Source organism: Chiloscyllium plagiosum, unplaced genomic scaffold (genome assembly GCF_037043375.1).
Source record: "Chiloscyllium plagiosum isolate Xiang-an unplaced genomic scaffold, Cpla_swu_hap1 HiC_scaffold_27, whole genome shotgun sequence".
In the NCBI taxonomy this organism is placed as follows: domain Eukaryota; kingdom Metazoa; phylum Chordata; class Chondrichthyes; order Orectolobiformes; family Hemiscylliidae; genus Chiloscyllium; species Chiloscyllium plagiosum.
Window position 1 is genome coordinate 88,523,127 of NW_028270165.1, and position 19,832 is coordinate 88,542,958.

The following is a 19,832-nucleotide window of genomic DNA, read 5'->3' on the forward strand; positions in this document are numbered from 1 at the left end:
GTATATTGCCCACATCTTTATTTCGTTTTTAAAACAGAAAGGCAGTGGTTTGCTGATGCCAGGATCTGAGGGTAATTGCGCTCACGCTCCAGATTCTCTCTCGCTTCATTCACAAAAATCTGCACTGCACATGTGCAAAGAAGGGGATGCTGGGAGTGGGTGGGACGCATTCACCAACTCCCCATTCAATCAAGATCAAATCATGCCCACAGCGCCCCCTGTCTATTCTCTCTCGCTATCCCTAGCTTCACCCCTCTCACACACATGCCACCCACTGCACCTCCGTCCATTCTATCGTCATACCCTCTGCCCCTGTCCAGTCCAGTCTCTCATCCACCCTCTGCCTTCCTCCATCCAGTCCCTCGCCCTACACTCATTCTCTCTCCTCCCACTCTCTGCCCCCCTCCATTCTCTCTCTTCCCCCACCCTCTGCTCTCCATCCATTCCCTCTCTCTCCCCCGACTCTCTCCTAACATTCATTGTTGCTCTCTTTCTCCTCCACCCTCTGCCCCCTTCCATTCTCTCCCCACCCACTTACCCACGTCCATTCTCTCTCCCCACACTCTGCACCCCCATTCTCTCTCTGACAAACGCTCTGCCCCCCATCTTGTGCACCCCCAGGGTTTCTCTAACTCCAATGCTCTGTCCACGTGTCCATTTCTCTCTCTCTCTTCCCCCTAGCCTCTGTTTCCTGTCCAATTTCTCTACCCGCACCCCCACCCTGATCCTTTCTTGTGCCTCGAGCCCTCTTTGATCACAGTATCAGCCCTTCTAAGGATAGAGAGGGAGCGGTTGGTGATTACTCTAAAAGGGAGATGGGAGGGGGTGGTGTGAGAAAGGCTGATCTTTAACATTGAGAATCGCTAAAATGATATTTTCAAAAACATCAGTAAAGTTTGAAAGCAAATTCAATTATTTTTAAAAAACGCTGCAGACATTTTTCTGAAACTTGCATTGAAATCTGTGCAATTAGGCACAGTTGAGGACAGGCTGTAAGGATGGAATGGCCAATTCCTCGTCTTGTGAAGTTGGTTCAGATTAAGTAGAAATAGAGTCATAGAGTTGCAGAGCAGGGAAACAAACCTTTCGGTGCATGCCAAGCACATATTCTAAATTAATCTGGTGATCCATTTGCCACCAGTTGGCCCATATCTCTCAGAACCCTTCCTATTCATATACCCATCCAGATGCCTTTTAAATGTTGTAATTGTTCCAGCCTCGACCACTGTCTCCGGCAGCTCATTCCATACATATACCACGCTCTGCATGAAAATGTTACCAGTTCGGTCCCATTTAAACCTTTCCCCTCTCACGCTAAACCTATGCCCCTCCAGTTTGGGCTTTCCTCTACCCTGGGGAAAAGAATTCAAAAGTTGAGCAGCCAGACAAAATGCAAAAGGAATAAACTGTTGAGCTCCAGAAAAACAAAAGAAGTGGGCTCCAGCCTTTTTTCTCTCCGATTGGCAGTTGGACCAGCATCTCCACTGGGCATACTGCGCATGCTTCTCGATGTCAGGAAGCATTGCGCTCGTACGCTGGTGTCAGCAAAATACTGCGCATGCTCTTTGCTGTCAGCGGAAATGGCACTCCACATTCTTCTGATCGACGCTGAAGGACCGGAAGGATTGTGGTCCTCCTGCCATTGAGAGCCTCCCCCCTATTGTCAGAATGCGGAAGTTGGACCATGCGCTTGTGAAGGTGTTGCTGCTCCCCTCTCTTTGAATGAAGATTGAACTTCATCCCAGACTGCAACTTCTTTCCTCTGTCCAACATCTGTGAGTACAACACACTCTTCTCACCCCCTTTTCCATTTTATTTTTTTCACTCTGGTGTTCAGTTCTTGACTTACAGCAAAGTTGGTTCAGGTATGTGTCTTAATTGGCAAACACATGGTAAATGTAGTAACGCAGTGTGAACTTGTAACCTTTCCTATGAAATAAAAACAGAAAGGAGGTATATTGTTTAAATGGTGATATTATGGGATGTGGAGTAAGTGAGGACTGCAGATACCAGAAATCAGAGTCGAAAATTGTGGCGCTGGAAAAGCACAGCTGGTCTGACGGCATCCGAGGTGCAGAACAGTCAACGTTTTGGGCAAAAGCCGTTCATCAGGAATGATGTGTGGATGTACAAACGTGCCTCAGCACCTTCTGCTCAAGCTTTCTACTCCAGTCAATGCCAGTTGTCACATAGGTGCAGCAAGCAATCAGCAAGGCAAGTGGTATATTAGCAAGAGGAATTTAGTTCAAAGTGGGGATGCCTTTCTGTAGTTCGGGAGATATGGAATATATTCAAAGCTGAGTTCATCTGACTTTTGAATGTCAAAAATAGTTATGGGGGAAGGCAAGAATTTTTTAAAAAATATTTTTATGAGAAACTTTTACGAATCTCTCACAAGACCTCTATATACAAAAAAGAACAATACCAAAATACAGAAAAATAGCAGTACAACAATGTCATTTTATGATACTGTTAATAATGAGCTACCTATTATTCAACTAAAACAAACTTAGCTTAAACTAAACTACAATCAAATTGAAAAAAAAAAATTAAACATAATTTAAGTTAATTTGAATTCTATCACATTACTTTATTCTATTTCACTCACCACACCTCCATTAAGGCTCCCATCGATGGGAGCACCAGTTATTGCACCCGTATTCCTTTCACCCAGCCTTGCCCTCCCAGGGCCCCATGAGCGCCCAGACTGATTCCCACAGCTATACCACGGCTCTAATTAATACTGCTGATCAGTCTGCATCAATATAATTTAGAAAGGGCTGCCACGTCTTGTAAAACTACTGTTTTGTGGTGCACCATATTTGTGAGGTCATCTTGGGGGTGATGCTCCATCACAAGCATATGCCACCCCATAAGGCCTGGGGTCTTTTCCAACATCCAATCCATTAAAATGTTCTTCCTTACACAGTCTGTTCCTGTGTTCTCTGAGAGAAGGCAAATTTGGCAACCCCAGAAGAAGAAATACCAGATTCACTTTAACTTCAATCCCCCAGGATGTCCTTCAGCTCCCTTACTATAGCACTCCAGTATCTCTGGATCTTACAACATGACCAATAGCAGTGTGTGAGTGCCTATACTAATTTTACATTTGGGACACCCTGGTGATGTGCCTATCTTGAACTTAGCTAGCCTCTCTGGCACCACATAAGCCCTGTGTAAAATCTTCAATTGCATGCCCTGTGCTTTGTTACATATTGAAATTTTCCTTATATTTTCCCATATATCTTGCCGTACTTCTAATGAAATATCCTATCCTAGCTCCCGATTCCACATCCTAGAGAGTCCCTTCACATCCCCTAAGGTACGTCCCTTCTGTAAATGATACAACGTACTAACTGAAAGAGCACCTGTACACCAGAGTACTCTTTATTCCACATTTGACCTGTAATGCTGAGCCAGGAGCGTGGTCTTCCTCTGTATATAATCCCTTAGCTGGAAGTATCGGAAAAGGTCCCTATTAGACAATGCATATTTCTGACTTAGCTGGCTAAATGACATCAAGACTAACCCTCGAATAAATCTTCCCTACAGGAGATTCCCTTATTCTGTCATGACCTAAAGCCGGAGTCCATTGTCCCAGGTTTAAATCCTTGGGCTGCCACCAGTGGGGTAATCAGCGAGGTCATCAGCCAATTGCCCTTGTCTTGCCTCATTATCATCCAGACTTTCACTGTATTTAAAATGATTGTACTCTTACACTGCTCAGTCTCGGATTTCATCTTATCAACGAATAATAGATTAACTAGGGGACATCTCGACTGCAATGATTCAACGTCAAGCAAAATCGACCCCGAGTCCACCCGTACCCAGTCACCCACATATGCTAAGAAAGCTCTTATTTGATATCTCTTCAAGTCCAAAAGGTCCACTCCTCCTCACCCTGTGAGAGCTGCAATTTGGTAAACTTAATTAGGGGGCACCTGCGACACCAAATAAAAGAACCGAGCCAACAATTGAGCCTCAGTAATACTCATCTGGGCAGCGACAACAGAAGCATTCTCATGGGGTACAATAGGCGAGGAAGAACATTCATTTTAATCAGAGCTATTCGGCCTAACCATGATAACGGTAATCCGTCCCACCGCTGCAAATCCTGCTTTCTATTCTCCAGTAATTGTACATAGTTAGCTTTATACAGCTGGTGGAAGGCAGGGGTAATAAAAATTCCCAAATACAAAAACCCTTTTGACGACCATCTAAACAGGAACTGCATTCCATCCTTCAGATCAGGCACCTCCACTAATTCTTCCACCCCCCCCCCCCCCCCCCCTCCCCCCCCCCCCCCGCCCCCCACACACACACACACCATCGGCATGGCTTCTGATTTTGTAAAGTTGATCCTGCAGCCCTAAAAACTGCCAAATAAATTAATTGTTTGAATCAATCGAGGAACTGACTCCTCCAGATTGGCCAAGAACAAAAGGATGTCATCAGCATATAGGGTAATCTTATGTTCACCCATTCCCACTCCTGGCGCCACTATTTCAGGATCCCTCCTGATAGCCTCAGCTAATGGCTCAATTGCCAAGGTAAATAGCAGTGGTGAAAGAGGAGACCCCTGTCGACTACCTCTCCCAGTATTAAAGTTATCTGACTTAGTGCCATTTGTGATGACTGCTGCCTTAGGATCATTATACAACACCACCACCCATCTAGCAAAGGTTGTCCCCAGACCAAAGTGCTTGAGGACCCCAAACAGGTACAGCCATTCTATCTGGTCAAATACCTTTTCTGCATCTAGGGAGGCCACCGAACCCAGGATCAACCTTTGCTGGCATACCTGCACCATGTTCAGTACCCTCCTGATATTGTTGGAGGAGCTCCGGCCTTTAACAAAACCCATCTGATCTTCTTTCACAATACAGGACAACACCTTTTCCAACCTCAGGGCCAGCGTCTTGGGCAGAATTTTACAATCTACATTCAACAGTGAAACGGGTCTGCATGAAACACATTCTTCGGGCTCTTTCCCCTTCTTTAACATGAGGAAGATACTAGCCTCCCTAATCCTGTACATATGAGTAGCTATACATCCCCAGAGGTGGCTTCACCAACATATTTATGAATTCCTTATAGAATTCACTTGGGAATCCATCTGACCGCGGTGCTTTGCCACCTTGGAGATGATTTATTGCATCCTGTACCTCATGTATCGTCAAAGGCATATTCAACAGGAAACCTGTTCCGCATTTATACTAGGGAGGTGCAGGAACTCAAAAAAGGCCTGCATTCTCGCTGCACTGTGTTCATCTCCCTCCGACCGATATAACTCTGCAAAGGATTCCCTAAATCTAACTCACGGATAACTGTGCCAACCTTCTCTCTAACAGACATAATACATTGGGAATCATTTTTCTTTCTAGCCAGATATCTACCTGGCTTATCTCCAAATTCAAACAATCTTTGTTGAGCAAAGCAGACCTTTTTTTTCCCAGTGTGTGCAATGAGTTGGGAGCAGCCCGGAGAGCTGCAGCTGGACCAGTGAAGGCCTATTATAATATACTTCCTCAGCTATCTGCAGCCGAGTTTCCAGCATCTGTTGTTACTCCTTCCTCTGCGTCCTTCTAGTCGTTGAATAAAAAATAATCAGGCCTCATAAATATGCCTTAGTGGCCTCCTACAGTATTTCCGGATTACTGGCCGTACCCGAGTTGATATCCCAGAAGGCTCTGAACTCTTGTGATGTACTCAACAAATTTGCTATCCCTTAACAGGAATGGGTCCATGCACCAGTGCTGTGCATCCATTCCACCACTCTTGATTTTACCATCTAAATACACTGGCACATGGTCCGAGACAGCTATATTGCCAATTTCACAAGCCAATGTTCTGTTCAAGCAATCCAATGGCATTAAAAAGTGTCAGTTCCAATGTGGTACTTATGTGGGTTGGAAGAGAAAGTAAAGTCTCTTCCATTAGGGTGGAGATGCCTCCACACATCCACTAATCCCAACTCCTCGCACATGTCCACTAACTGCTTCGGTTGCGCGGGTGTACCTGCCTGGCCGCTTGGCACCCTGTCTACCTCGGGATCTATTAGGCGATTAAAATCCCCTCCAATGACCATGCGGTGTACCCCAAGACTCATTAATTTAGCAACTGCATCAATTAGAAATTTAAGAGTGTGCACCGGGGGGAGAATACACATTCAGGACGCCATACTCTTCGCCATGTATGAGAGCTTTAAGAATGACGGACAGTCCATGTTTGTCCTTAATTTGCTCAATTACCTGGAAAGGGAGGTTCTTTCTTACCAGAATAGCCACTCCTCTACACTTGGAGCTAAAGGAGGAGAAGAATATCCTATCATAACCTCCTTGCTGCAGTTTCAGATGTTCCTTATCAGTTAAATGTGTCCACCCTTTCCTTCCTGAGGCTTAACAGCACCTTCTTTTTAATGGGGGAATGGCTCCCTTTTACATTCCAGGGGCACCACCTGAACGAATCAGTAACCATGGCCATCCAGGGCAGCCCATGGTTTCCCAAGAGGAGGAAGCTTATCCGGGTGCAGTGAGCAACAAAGACATTACCTATATAAAGTCTAAAAACTGCTCCTATTAAAAACTACGATTAATAAAAATCTAACCACCACAGAAAACGTTCGCAAACGCTCAAATAACCCCCAATAATGTAGAGATCTCTTCCGCCCCTCCCCCCCACAACCCTCACCATTGCCACCATCCTGGCTCCTTCCCACTGAGGCTGTGCCCCAAACTCTAGGCAATTCACAGATTGACAAAAACATGTTATTTACATTCTGAGAGTTAACAATGGCTGCCCATCTCCCCACACCCCTTCTCCATACATCTTAAGCACAGGTATATCCACCTCAATCCAAAAACAAAAGGACAGCAGTAAAAAAAAGGTCCCAGACAATAACTAACTGACCGATATATTAAATAATTCCAGTCTTACGTCAAGGCAGTACGTATAAAGCCGATAACCACAAAAAAGGGGTAAAAAGTAGCATTGTTTATAATGCTGTCCCTCCTGTCTTCACCCCGACTCGATTTCACAAAGTCCTTCGCCTTTTCTGCTGAATCAAAATGATATACCGTCCCTCCATGAGTGAAACGCAATTCGGTCAGGGACCTCAAGGAATATTGAATGTTCAGATCCCTTAATTTTCTCTTAACTTCATCAAATGCCCTTTTCTTAATCCAGGCTCCTGAGAAGTCCTGAAAATATATTATTCTTGAGCCTTTGTGCATTAAAGCCTGTGGATCTCTTCCCAGTCTTCTTGCTGTTTCAATCACTGTTTTTCTAACAATGCAGGAGGCGCACTAGGACCACGCGGGGCTGCGGGTCCGACCCGGACCTGCGCATTTCGATCCAGTGGGCCCGCTCCAAACTCAATAGGCCCGACTCCAACTCCAGCCCCAGGAATCCAATCAGGTCTTCGCCTTCGTCGCATTCCGGAAGACCCACGAGCTGTAAGATATTTCTTCTACTTTAATTTTCCAGGTCGTCCACTTGCTCCTGAAGGACCCGAACCTGGTCTTCCAGCGTTTGGATCCTTCCTCCTGAGACCTCCGCCACGGTCTCCGATGCCACGGTCCTCTCCTCCACTGCCTATTCTCTTCGGGCCAACATTTGAATTTCCTGACCATGCTTTTCCAGCGTGGCAGATAGTGGTTCCACCTCTGCTTCAATCTTTTCTCAGAGTTTGGCAAACTCCGAGAGTAACTGCTGCCCCATTAAATCCAAAGGGTCTGCCCTGGGAGTTTGAGCAATGGCTCCAGGGGAGTGCCCCACCTGCTGCACCCCTGTCGGCCCCTTTCCTTCATTTGCTTTCATTCTGGTCCTAAAGCTGTCAAACCACAATTATAGCAGCTCCAGATGTTCACTAAGTTTATATTAGCAATTGTTTTCTCCTACGGATGGTTAATGAGGTGGGGGGAGGGGGTAAAAGTCCACCTTGCTGGGGGTATGGCAGAGAGCCCAGCACAGCAGACCACTCAAACCACCGCCATCTTGGATTTCCAAGAAAATGGTTTTAAGACCAGTACAGAACAGCTACGGGGTCATACAGCACACAAACAGACCCTTCGGTCCAACTAGTCTATGCTGACTATGTTCTCAAACCCAACTAGTCCCATCTGCCAGTGATTGGCCCATATCCCTCTGAACCTTTCCTATTCATGTCCATTTCCAAATGTCTTTTAAACATTGTCACTGTACATGCATCCAGTACTTCCTTTGGACACCCATTCCACACACAAACCAGAGAAAGAAATGGAGCTCTTCATGTCTTTTTAAAATCTTTCTCCTCTCCCCTTCAAAATTTGCTCCCTAATCTTGAACCCCCCCACCCGAGGGAAAGGACACCTGCCTTTCACCTCATCTGTACCCTTCATGATATTATAATCCTCGATAAGGTCACCTCTCAATCTCCTCTGTTCCAGTGAAAGAAAACCCAATCTATCGACCTGTCTGTAGGTATATTCATATTCAGTTATGATGTGTTCAGTGTTGGTGCAGGCTCAAATGGTCAACTCCTGCTCCCAATTCTCTCCCTCTGTGTCCAGGACAGCATTGGGAAATTGGGAAAGGGGAGGGGTAGATATCTTGTTTGTTTTTATTTTTAAAATGCACTTGATTCCCACAAATAAAATCAACAGGTACAAGTACAGCACATGCAGTATTCCTCATTGCAGCTTCAAGGTTTTGTGTCCTCTTCTTACGCATTGGCTTCAGCACATTCAGCTTACTTCCCCCAACCCCCCTCCCCATCCCCGCCCTGAGCCGTTGATGCTTCCACTGTTTATAAAATCAAGAGAGGCATGGATAGGGTAAATAGACAAGGGCTTTTCTCTGGGAGTGTAGAACTATAGAGTAATAGGTTTAGTGTGAGGTGGCCCGGGGAGGGGGCGAGGAATTTAAAAGGAACCTAAGGGGAAATTCATGCAGAAGATGGCGCGTGTAAGGAAAGAGCTGTCAGAGGAAGTAGTAGATGCTGGTATAATTATGACACATTTAAAAGGTATCTGGATAGGGTTATGAATAGGAAGGGTTTAGAGGGATAAGGGCCAAATGCTGGCAAATGAGACCAGATTCAGTGAGGATATCTGGTCAGCATAGACCAGTGGACCAAAGGACCTGTTTCTCTGCTGTATATCTAGATGACTCTGGTTTGCCACGCCAGTCTGTTCAATTTATCTCTGGTGTCATAGCCTTGATGTCTCATTCTAAAACTCCCCCACCCCCGTGGGGGCACGTTAACCATTTTGTGTCTGATTGGTTGCCAAGAAGTTGCATTGCATGTTCATCCTGAATTTACACACTATATTTTTACTTCCAAAAATCAGACCTGCTCACTCTCAACAGTATCCCAATGTCGTGGAAGTTATTAATTTTCAGGTGGAGGTATCCAAAATTCAGAGAGGTGTCAGTTGTGACTGTTTTGCTCTTCTGTCCCTGTCAGATCCTGAATCAGCACTTTCAGGAGAATTAGAATGGAGTGAGAACGGAGGGAGAGAGAGAGAGAGAGATGGTGCTTTCAGTTTTGTGGAATAAAAAATGAAAAGAATATTCTGCAGAAAGTAGAAATGCTTGTTCTGAATTTCTACCCTGGACTGACAGTGATGACTTCTGTAATCTCTTTTCAGAGTATTTGATCTGAAGATGAAGTTTCAAAATCAACAGATGAAGGGCTTATGCCTGAACCATTGATTCTCCTGCTCCTCCGATGCTGACTGACCTGCAGTTTTCTACTCTGATTCTCCAGCATTTGTGAGTCACTCAATCCACCGGGACTGCAACAATTTTCAACTATGATCCAATTGGTTCCTGTTTCAGTATGTTTTCAGCATCAGTGGGACTGGAAGAGAGACCCTACTGTTGCAGCAACGCACTAAGTGTGGAGCCTGAAACAGTTATCTGGCCTGGAAAGAGGAATTCAAGGCAGGGAGAGGACATACCCGCGTTTGTGTGCAACTGTAGCTTCGGCCATGGAGATACCATGGAAGTATGGCGACTGCGGGAAAGGCTTCCGTGTCCCGTCTGCCCTGGAGACACATTGGCGCAGTCACACCAGGGAGAAGCCATTCTCCTGTCCTGAGTGCAGGAAGGCCTTCAGTGATTCCTCCGCCCTGCTGAGGCACCGGCGGGTGCACACAGGGGAGAGGCCCTTCAGCTTCCCTGAGTGCAGGAAGAGCTTCAGCGATTCCTCCGCCCGGCTGAGGCACTTGCGGGTTCACACAGGGGAGAGGCCCTTCAGCTGCCTCAAGTGTGGGAAGGCCTTCAGCGATTCCTCCGCCCTGATGAGGCACCAGCGGGTGCACACAGGGGAGAGGCCCTTCCGCTGCCCCAATTGTGGGAAGGTGTTCACTCGCTCCTCCCACCTCGTGATTCACCGGCGGGTCCACACCGGTGAGAAGCCCTTCCCCTGCCCCAAATGTGGGAAGGCCTTCAGCGATTCCTCTGACCTGCTGGCTCACCAGCGGGTCCACACCGGCGAGAGGCCATTCACCTGCTCTGTCTGCGGGAAGTGCTTTACACACTCTTCCGACCTGCTGAAGCACCAGCGGGTCCACACTGGGGAAAGGCCCTTCAGCTGCTCTGTGTGTGGGAAGGGCTTTACCCAGGCCTCCCACCTGCTGACACACCTGTGGGTCCACACTGGGGAGAGGCCATTCACCTGCCTCGAGTGCGGGAAGGGCTTTGCTGTCTCCTCCACTCTACTGACGCACCAGCGGGCCCACACTGGGGAGAGGCCGTTTGCCTGCCCCGAGTGTGGGCAGAGGTTCACAATGTCCTGCAGCTTGAACAAGCACCAGCGGAGGCACCAATGCTCCCAACAATCAGATTCTGCCGGTAACGCTGCTGAGGGTCACCCCCAGGACTGAACCTCCTGCCCTATCTGACAGTGGGGGTAGTGGGAGAGTTGGTAGGCTTTTTTGTTTTCTACTGGGGGAGTGGGGGGGAAGGGGGGTGGGGGTGGTGGCTCAGTGGTTAGCACTGCTGCCTCATAGCGCCAGGGACCCAGATTTAACTCCATCCTCATGGTGACTGTCTGTGTGGCGTTTGCATGTAATTCCCCCCTGTGTCTGCATGGATTTCCTCTGCGTGTTGCAGTGTCTTCCCAAAGTCCAAACGTGCGCATGTTTGGGCGAATTGGCCAAGCTAAATAGTCCCATAGTGTTCATGAATGTGTAGGTGTGGTGCATTAGTTAGGGGTAAGTGCAGAGTGATAGGATAGGAAAATGTGTCTGGGTGAGTTACTCTTCAAAGGGTCTCTCTGAACTTGTTGGGCAGAAGGGTCCGTTTCCACACTGTAGTGGCTCTATGTTTCTATGAACCTTGCTTCCAGTGGGCGCTGCTGCTCATTGAGCCCAAGACCCGCACAAACCTACGACCACAAGACCATTGGAGCAGAAGTTAGGATATTTTGACCCATCGAATCTGCTCCACCATTTATTCGAGACAAAATAAAAAACTGCAGATGCTGGAATCTTAAATAGACAAACAGGAGGCTGGGCACAATAAGGCAGGCAGCACCAGGAGGTGGAGAAGTCAGCATTTCAGGTATTATCCCTCAGGACTGAAGAAGGGTTCTACCCGAAACGTTGATATATCCATCAGAAATGATTTATCAGGATGTTGTTAGAACTAGACGGCATAGGTTTAGAGTGAGAGGGGAAGGATTTAAAAGGGACCTAAAGGGAAAACTTTTCATGCAGAGTGTGGTGCGTGTATGGAATAAGCTGCCAGAGGAAGTGGAGGAGGCTGGTAGAATTACAGAATTTAAAAGACATTTGGTTGGGGACATGAATAGAAAGGGTTAGAGGGATTTGGGCCAAGTGCTGGCAAATGGGACTAGATTAATTTAGAATATCTGGTCAGCGTGGACGAGTTGGACTGAAGGATTTGTTTCCGTGCTGTACCTCTCTATGACTACCGGTCCTGATGTACGTTTCGACTTGAGTAACTTTGAATAATTCAATCTTGTTGAATTCACCTCCTGAAAGGTTTCACATGAACCCCTCCAAGCGATATGAGTTAACTACGCCGAGTTGGATAAAGTATCCCATCAAGTTCAACACGAATGCGCAGTTGAAGAAGTCAGAAGTCACACAACACCAGGTTACAGTCCAACAGGTTTATTTGAAATCCCAAGCTTTGGGAGCATTGCTCCTTCATCAGTGCTGCTCCTTCATCACTTCACCTGATGAAGGAACAATGCTTCGAAAGCTCATGAGTTCAAATCAATCTATTGGGATTCTCACCTGGTGTTGTGTGACGTCTGACCTGTCCACCCCCAGCACCTCCACATAAGAGTTGACGAATGAGATTAGATTTTATTCAGCATGATTTAGTGAGATATTCATCTGGATGTCCTTATGCCTGAAACATCGATTCTTCTGCTCCTCGGGTGCTATCTGACCTGCTGTGCTTTTCCAGCACCACACTCTCAACTCTGATCTCCAGCATTTGCAGTCCTCACTTTTTCCTGGTTCATGTGGAAACTCAACACTGTCAGAGTTACAAAGAGATGCCAGTCATAGAGTACTATAGCACAGAGACAGGCCCTTCAGCCCAAACTGGTCCATGCTGACCAAAATGTTTGTCAACACTAATCTCATTTCCTTGCACTTGGCCCATATCCTTCTAAAGCTTTCCTATCCATGTATTTGTTGAAACGCCTTTTCAATGTTGTTAATGTACCAGCTTCAACCACTTCCACTGGCAGCTGTTTCCCCAGGCGAACTACACTCTGTAAATATTTTGCCCCACATTTTTTCTTCCATCTTTCTCCTCTCACCATAAAAACGCGTCCTTGGTCTTGAAATCCTCCCCCTCGGGAAGAGACAGCTGTCATTAAGCCAACTCTACCCCTCATGGTTTGAAAATATTGCCTCTCAACTTCCTCTGCTCCAGTGGAAAAACATCCCAGCCTATCCAGCCTAAATTCTAATTTGATAATAATGGCAGTGATGATTTTGGGTGTGTGTGTGTCAAGGATCTCTCATTTCTAAGCCAATGCTGTGCCTCTTAAGTTCACCTGATCTTAAAACGAATGGCACCCCATTCATTTAAAATGTCCATGTTTTCTGTGTAAAGTCGGCCCTGGTCGGGAAATAGGCAGTGGTGTCTTATATTCCCGGAGACTTCTTTTGACCGGGTTTATATGCTCTGTTTTGAGATGTATGAGTAAATCTTCAGAACAAAAAGTTAATGCAGCCTTTATTCATGTCTCATTATTAAAAACACTTTCTCCATTTACAGATGTGATTGAGAAGCTTCTCCCAATGAATCTTTGGCTGATAACAGCATTTGTCAGGCTTTTGAAAGTCACTGCAGCTCTGTCACAGCACAGGGGAGGGCTCTTTCAGACACAACGCGTCATGCAGAAAATTCTCTCACATTAGTCGAGCAAAGTAGACGTCTTTTTAAGACATTGTGAAACTTGAAAGGGTTCAGAAAAGGTTTGGAAGGATGTTGCCAGGGTTGCAAGGTTTGAGCTACAGGGAGAGGCTGAATACGCTAGTACTATTTTTCCTGAAGCTTTAGAGTCAGCCAGAAACATCTGTTGAATCAGGAAACATCTCTTCCTGCAGCAGCTTCAGACAGACTGCTTGCTAAAACCCAAACCAGGGGAAAAGAATGGGACAACTGCCCTTTCATTGTAGAATAAAATGTCAAACCCTTTTCCCGGATTGTTGTCTTAGCCAGTATCTGTTAACCATTAGCGAAAACCTTAATCCTAGATGAATGGAAAGCCTTTTACAACCCCTCCTGAAAATAAACCAACAACGTAATCTTCTTAAAGGAGCAACATGATCACAACAAAAAGCACTTGAACTGAAACATTTGCAACAAAAGGCTGTACAGTTAGCAGGACAAGAAAACAGGTTTTCAATTTCACCAATCAATTTAAATCAACCCCATTGGCTACCAAAAATTTATTAAATTTAAATCCTAAAGTTTTGACAACAGCACCAATCCTATCATAAAGAATTGGCGCTCTCATTCATCTGTGTATTAGATAAAGCATCATTTAGAAAAACAGAGAAGGACATTCCTGACAGGAATCGGAGGAGGCATTCCCGACAGAAAATGGCGCAGAATATTCCAGAAGACACATAACCTGGTTGTAATCTAAGAGATTAAATTCTATTTTGTGTTATCTGAGTGGGACATGTATTGATTGGAACAGCATACCAGAAGAATCTTGATTTATTGCAGAATACTCAGTAGTTAGGAAGGATTTATTCAGTTTGTTAGTAGTTTTTTTCGTTTGTTCACCGTGAGAGTTGGTTAAATAAATTGCTGATTGTCGGTTGTAAAGTGTCAGGGATTTACTTTTAACACTACAGCAGGTTACACTACTTATCACACTGACTTTACAGATTAAAGGGCAACGTGCCACTCTTTGGACGTTTCAGTTTGAGATCTTGGTGAGTTGGGGGGGGGGGCGGGGGTTGGTGTTCAGCCTTCGCTTTGTAACAGTATTGATGACATTCTCTTGAATGCAATGGAGTCAATATTAATCCCAGCCTCTTGATATGGTTGTGGGTGAATCACCTTAATTTGGCTCCTGACTCAGAAACCGCACAGAGAATCAACTGCTGAAACAATGATTTGCACTTTATTGCATGTAGCAACCACAAATAAAACCCCTCAAGTTCATTCAGCTTCACTCCCCAAACTTGGCTATCACCCAGTTGATGGCTGAATTTAACTGGTTTTCCACCGACGGTGCCCATCTCTGGAAGTTCCAGGGGTTTGATGCAGTATTATTCTTCTAAGTACTGCTGCGGCTGCATCATTCTGGAGTTGAATTTTCGTGGCGTTTCCTCAATTTTCAATCTGTGGTGTGACGTTTGTTTTTAAGACTCTAACATCACCTCACATTGCTGGAGACCTCAGGTCGACAGCATACCTTCTTATCCTTGAGGGTTAGCTGTCTGTTTGAAACAGCCTGCCCTGCAATTAACCCCTCTATGTCAGGGCTTTCCTTCTACAGGCAGAATTAATTGTCCTTTTGTCACACCATTATTAAACAATATTATCTTGCCTGTCCCAAGAAACAACTTATTGTGTTGCCTCCTTCCTCCCATAGATGTTAACTAGCAGAAATTAAGCCATTTATCGTATTGAATCTGCTCTGCCATTCAATCATGGCTGATATTTTTCTTAACCCCATTCTCCCTGTAACCTTTGAGCCCCTTGATACTCAAGAATGAGTGAATGGTGGAGCAGACTCAATGGGCTGAATGGCCTAATTTCACTTCCTGTGGTGTCACAGTTACTCGTCGGCCCTTTCGTTTCTTGGTCCAGAAAGAATTATTGTTGACTCGTGAAGTTTGGGAAGCTCTGGAGTTTACAGGTGCACACCACGCTCCTCTCTGCCTCCTCCCAGAATAACGATTCCTCCTGAGATTTTGGCAGTTCTTGAGATCCCTGGATATCCCGGAATACATATCAGTGTGTCTGGAAGTCTCTGCTGCTAGCCTGGAACAGAAGGATTATGGGGAGAAAATTCAGAAATCCGAAGAGCAAAGAGACTTGGGACTTCTAGCCCAGGATTCTCTCAAGGTAAACTTCCAGGCTGAGTCAGTAGTTAGGAAAGCAAATGCAACAATGCCATTTATTTCGACAGGACTTGAATATAAAAGCAGGGATGTACTTCTGAGGATCTTTCAAGTTCCAGTCAGGCCACAATTGGAGTACTGTACACAGTTTTGGGCTCCATATCTCAGGAAGGATGTACTGGCCCTGGAACATGTTCAGAGGAGGTTGATGAGAAAGGTCCCAGGATTGAAAAGCTTAACATATGAAGAACATTTGAGGACTCTGGGTCTAAACTCAATGAAGTTTAGAAGATGACAAGGGAACTAATTGAAACCTACAGCATACTGAACAGCTTAGACAGAGTGGATGTTGGGAAAATGTTTCCATGGGTAGGAGAAACGAGGACCCGAGGCTCAGCCTTCAAGTAAAGGGAAGACCTTTTGGACCGGAGATAAGGAGAACTTCTTCAGACAGAGAGTGGTGTATCTATGGAATTCACTGCCCCAGAAGGCTGTGAAGGCCAGATCGTTGAATACATTTAAGCTGGGGATAACTAGGTTCTTGAGTATCAAGAGGATCAAAGGTAACGGAGAGAATGGGGTTGAGAAACTTATCAGCCATGATTGAATGGTGGAGCAGACTCAATGGGCTGAATGGCATAATTTCTGCTCCAATAATCTTATCATATGCTGATGTGTGGAGGGGTGAGAATGGGGGAAAAGAGATAAAGAGTGGAACACAATTAAAGTGAAGCTGGATACAGATACATAGGAAATACAAGAATTGTACGATATATTTCAGACCACATAGAAGCACTGGCATACAGAGGGATCTGGCCATATAGATCTCCAAAAGTGGCAATACAGGCGGGTAACGTGATCAAGAAGGCACACAGCACGTTTGCCTTGAGTGCAAGAGTTGGCCAGTTATGTTACAGCTATTTATTCCGGTCACATTCAGAATATTGCGTGCAGTTCTGGTCCCTACACTACCAGAAGGACATGGATGCTCTGGGAGAGGGTATAGAGAAAGTTAACTCGGACACTGCGTGGTCTGGATGTCTCATTATGAGAACAGAGTGGGATAAACCTGGATTATTTTCACTGTGAACATGGGGCAGAGAGATGACCTCAACAAAATGATGAGACACACAGATTGACTGGACGGGAGGGGGGGGGGGGGCGTGGTGGCTCAATCATTAGCATTGATGCCTCACAGCGCCAGGGAAACTGGTTCGATTTCATTCCCAGGTCACTGTCTGTGTGGAGTTTGCACATTCTCCCTGTGTCGATATGGGTTTCCTCCGGTTTCCTCTCACAATCCAAATGTGTGGGTTAGGGTGGAGTGGCTATGCTAAATTACTCCAATGCCCAGGGATTGGCAGGTTAAGTTGGATTGTCAGTGCTTAAATTGCCCCACAGTGTTCAGGAATGTGAAAGTTAGGTACATTAGTCAGGGGTAAATGTCGAGTAATAGGGGTAGGGAAATGGGTCTGTGTGGATTATTCTTTGGATGTTTGGTGTTGGGCCAGATAGTCTGTTAGATAGTCAGAGGCTACCCCCACCCACCCCCAGGGTGGAAAAGTCAACTCCAAGAGGGCACAAGTTCAAGGCGAGAGGGGGACAGTCAGGGGGAGAATTGAAAGGGAAGAGTTTTCACACAGTTGGATGGTGGATGCCTGGAATGAACTGCCAGTGGACGTAGTGGAAAGAAGCACCTTAGCAACACTTAAGGTGTATCTGGACAGACACATGAATGGGAGGTGAATACAGGGACAGAAACCATGCATCGGCAATAAATAACAGGTCTAAGTTAGGATTAAGAATTGGCACAGGCTTGGGCGGGGAGGGGTTAGGGGGTAAAGTGAACTTTCAAAAAGCAGGGGATACCTGTATGCTGATGAAGGGGTGGGTGGAGGCTCAGGTGGAGCATAAGCACTGATAGTGGCCAATTGGATCGACTGTGCTGGAGACTCAATGGGACAGAGACAAATGTATCTATTTCAGATCTACTTGCACTTCAGCCGTTTCTGTGGACTGTTTCCGTAGGGAATGTGCAATCCCAGTCTCAGAGAGCATCAGCCCCCACTGGAAGTAAAGTGGGTGAGAGAGCGGCCAGTCAGCATAAAGGAACCCCTTACCCCTCCCACTTCACCCACTAAACAGGGTTCATGGTGTGACTCTCAGCAGGGGTAACAGCAGAGTCCAACCCGAATCCCTGCGCCATCTCACTTGTGAAGTTGCTGGTGTCTCCACAAGTTGCACGACTGGGTGAAGTCCTTTCCATACACTGGACGGGTGAACGGCCGCTCCTTGGTGTGGATATGCTGGTGTTTGCGCAGGATGGAGGAATCACAGAAGTCATTGCTCCACACGGGACAGGTGAGCGGCTTCCCCTCAGTGTGGACGCGGAAGCTGAGCATCAGGTGATACGACTGGGTGTAGCCCTTCCCGTACACAGAGCAGGAAAACAGTTTCTCCCCGGTGTACATACGCTGGTGCGGCAGTAGGTGGTGTGACTGAGTGAAGTCCTGCCCACACACGGGGCAGATGAACGGGTTCTTGCTGGTGTGGACACACTGGAGGGCCAGGAGGTGGTGTAACTGAGTGAAGCCTTTCCTGCACTGAGTGCAGGTGAACAGCCGCTGCCCGGTGTGCAAGCGTCGATGAATTTCCAGTGTAGATGGCGAAGGGAAACCATTCCCATACTCCCCACATTTCCACGGTTTCTCCATGGTGCGGGTGCCCTTGTCTGTCTCAGACCATAACAATCAGTTGAAAGTTCTCTCACGCTTACAGCATGTGTGTGGTGTTACTGGTGAATCCTCTGATAATTGGAAAACTCTCATTCAGTCTGTAAAGCTTGTTCCAGTCACTACTCTGGTGTGTGGGTATGTGAGACTCTTAGAGTTTCCAGTCACACTGACGTTTAAAACCTAACTAAGCTGACAGACCTTTTCCCCTTTGTTTTCAAGGCCATCAATATCCACGTCCTCGTGAATCAAGTGACTGTCAGACTTTGATGTGATGTTTGGTCTGAGATTTCTACCGCCAAATTCTTCTCTTGTAATATTCCAGTGAAGTGATTGTAAAGGTCATCACAGTCAGTTCATGATAGAAAATCTGAACGTAATTCTAGTTACTGTGGAACATTCTTTCCTCTCAATCCCAAAGATCTTTGTGTCGATCTATATGTAACTGTAAACCAACAGGGTTATGGGGCAGACTGCATACCTCCACGAAGAGTTCACATGGACTCAAGTTGCTGAATAGACCTCTTTAGTGCAGTATTGACACTCTTACTGAAGATCTACAATATGCTGCAGTACGATATTACAAGCCCAGGAACAACTTCTGAAGCTGCTGCTGCTCTTCCTTTCCCTCTCTGAATGAAGATTGATCTTCACCCAGACTGCAACTTCCTTCCTCTGTCCAAATATTTGTGAACGCAGCCCTTTTTTTGAAGGATGGCATGTTTCCTGATCATCACAATTAAAGGGGTGTCTTCCCCATGATATGCAAAGGGACAGTCAGTCAGGGGAGGGCAGGGTCACGTCTTGTTATTGTTGTGTGGAATCTGTGACAGCTGCAACAATTCATCCCAACTCCTGTACTCAGTGCTCTGACTGATGAAAGCAAGCATGCCGAAAGTCTTCTTCACTGCCCTGTCTACCCATGACTCCACTTTCTAGGAGCTATGAACCTGCACCCCGACATCTCTTGGTTTGAAATACTGCATATGAAACAGATTTGGTGCTTGTTGGTATGTGTTATTATTTGGTGCTTATCTCGGCTCTAATTCGGTATTTTATACTGAATGCCATGACTGATGAGGGCCAGTGTGCCAAAAATTTCTACCTGTGACTCCACTTCCAGAGAACTGTGAACATGTACTCCAAGATCCCTCTGTTCCACTGCACCCCTTAAGGTCCTACCATTCACCATGAAATTCCTACCTTGATTTGACTATACAAAATGTAAGACCTCACACTTATCTATATTAAACTCCATTTGCCATTAACCTTAAACCTATGGCCTCTAATTTTGGACTCCCCCACCCCAAGGGAGAAGACCTTGCCTTTTTACCCTACCCATGTCCCTCATGATTTTATAAATGTCTTTAATGTCACCCCTCAGCCTCCAAAGCTCCAGAGAAAATAGCTCCAGTCTATTCAGCCTCTTCCTGTAGCTCAAACCCTCCAACCCTGGCAGCATCCTTGTAAATGTTTTCTGACCCTTTCAAGTTTCACAACACCCTTCCTGCAGCAGAAAGCACAGAATTGCATGCAGTATTGC

At 46.0% G+C, this 19,832-nt stretch overlaps 1 protein-coding gene across 1 annotated transcript; it reads left to right on the forward strand.

Annotated features, from left to right (window-relative positions):
• Positions 1–9,971: 9,971 nt before the first annotated feature.
• LOC148144920 (uncharacterized) lies at positions 9,972–10,868 on the forward strand. The gene has a single exon (XM_087975684.1). The coding sequence runs from the start codon at positions 9,972–9,974 to the stop codon at positions 10,866–10,868; it is 897 nt and encodes a 298-aa protein (XP_087831810.1).
• Positions 10,869–19,832: the final 8,964 nt, after the last annotated feature.

Coding starts and splice junctions, on each gene's coding strand:
- LOC148144920 (XM_087975684.1), top strand. CDS start 9,972: ATGGAGATACCATGGAAGTATGGCGACTGCGGGAAAGGCTTCCGTGTC.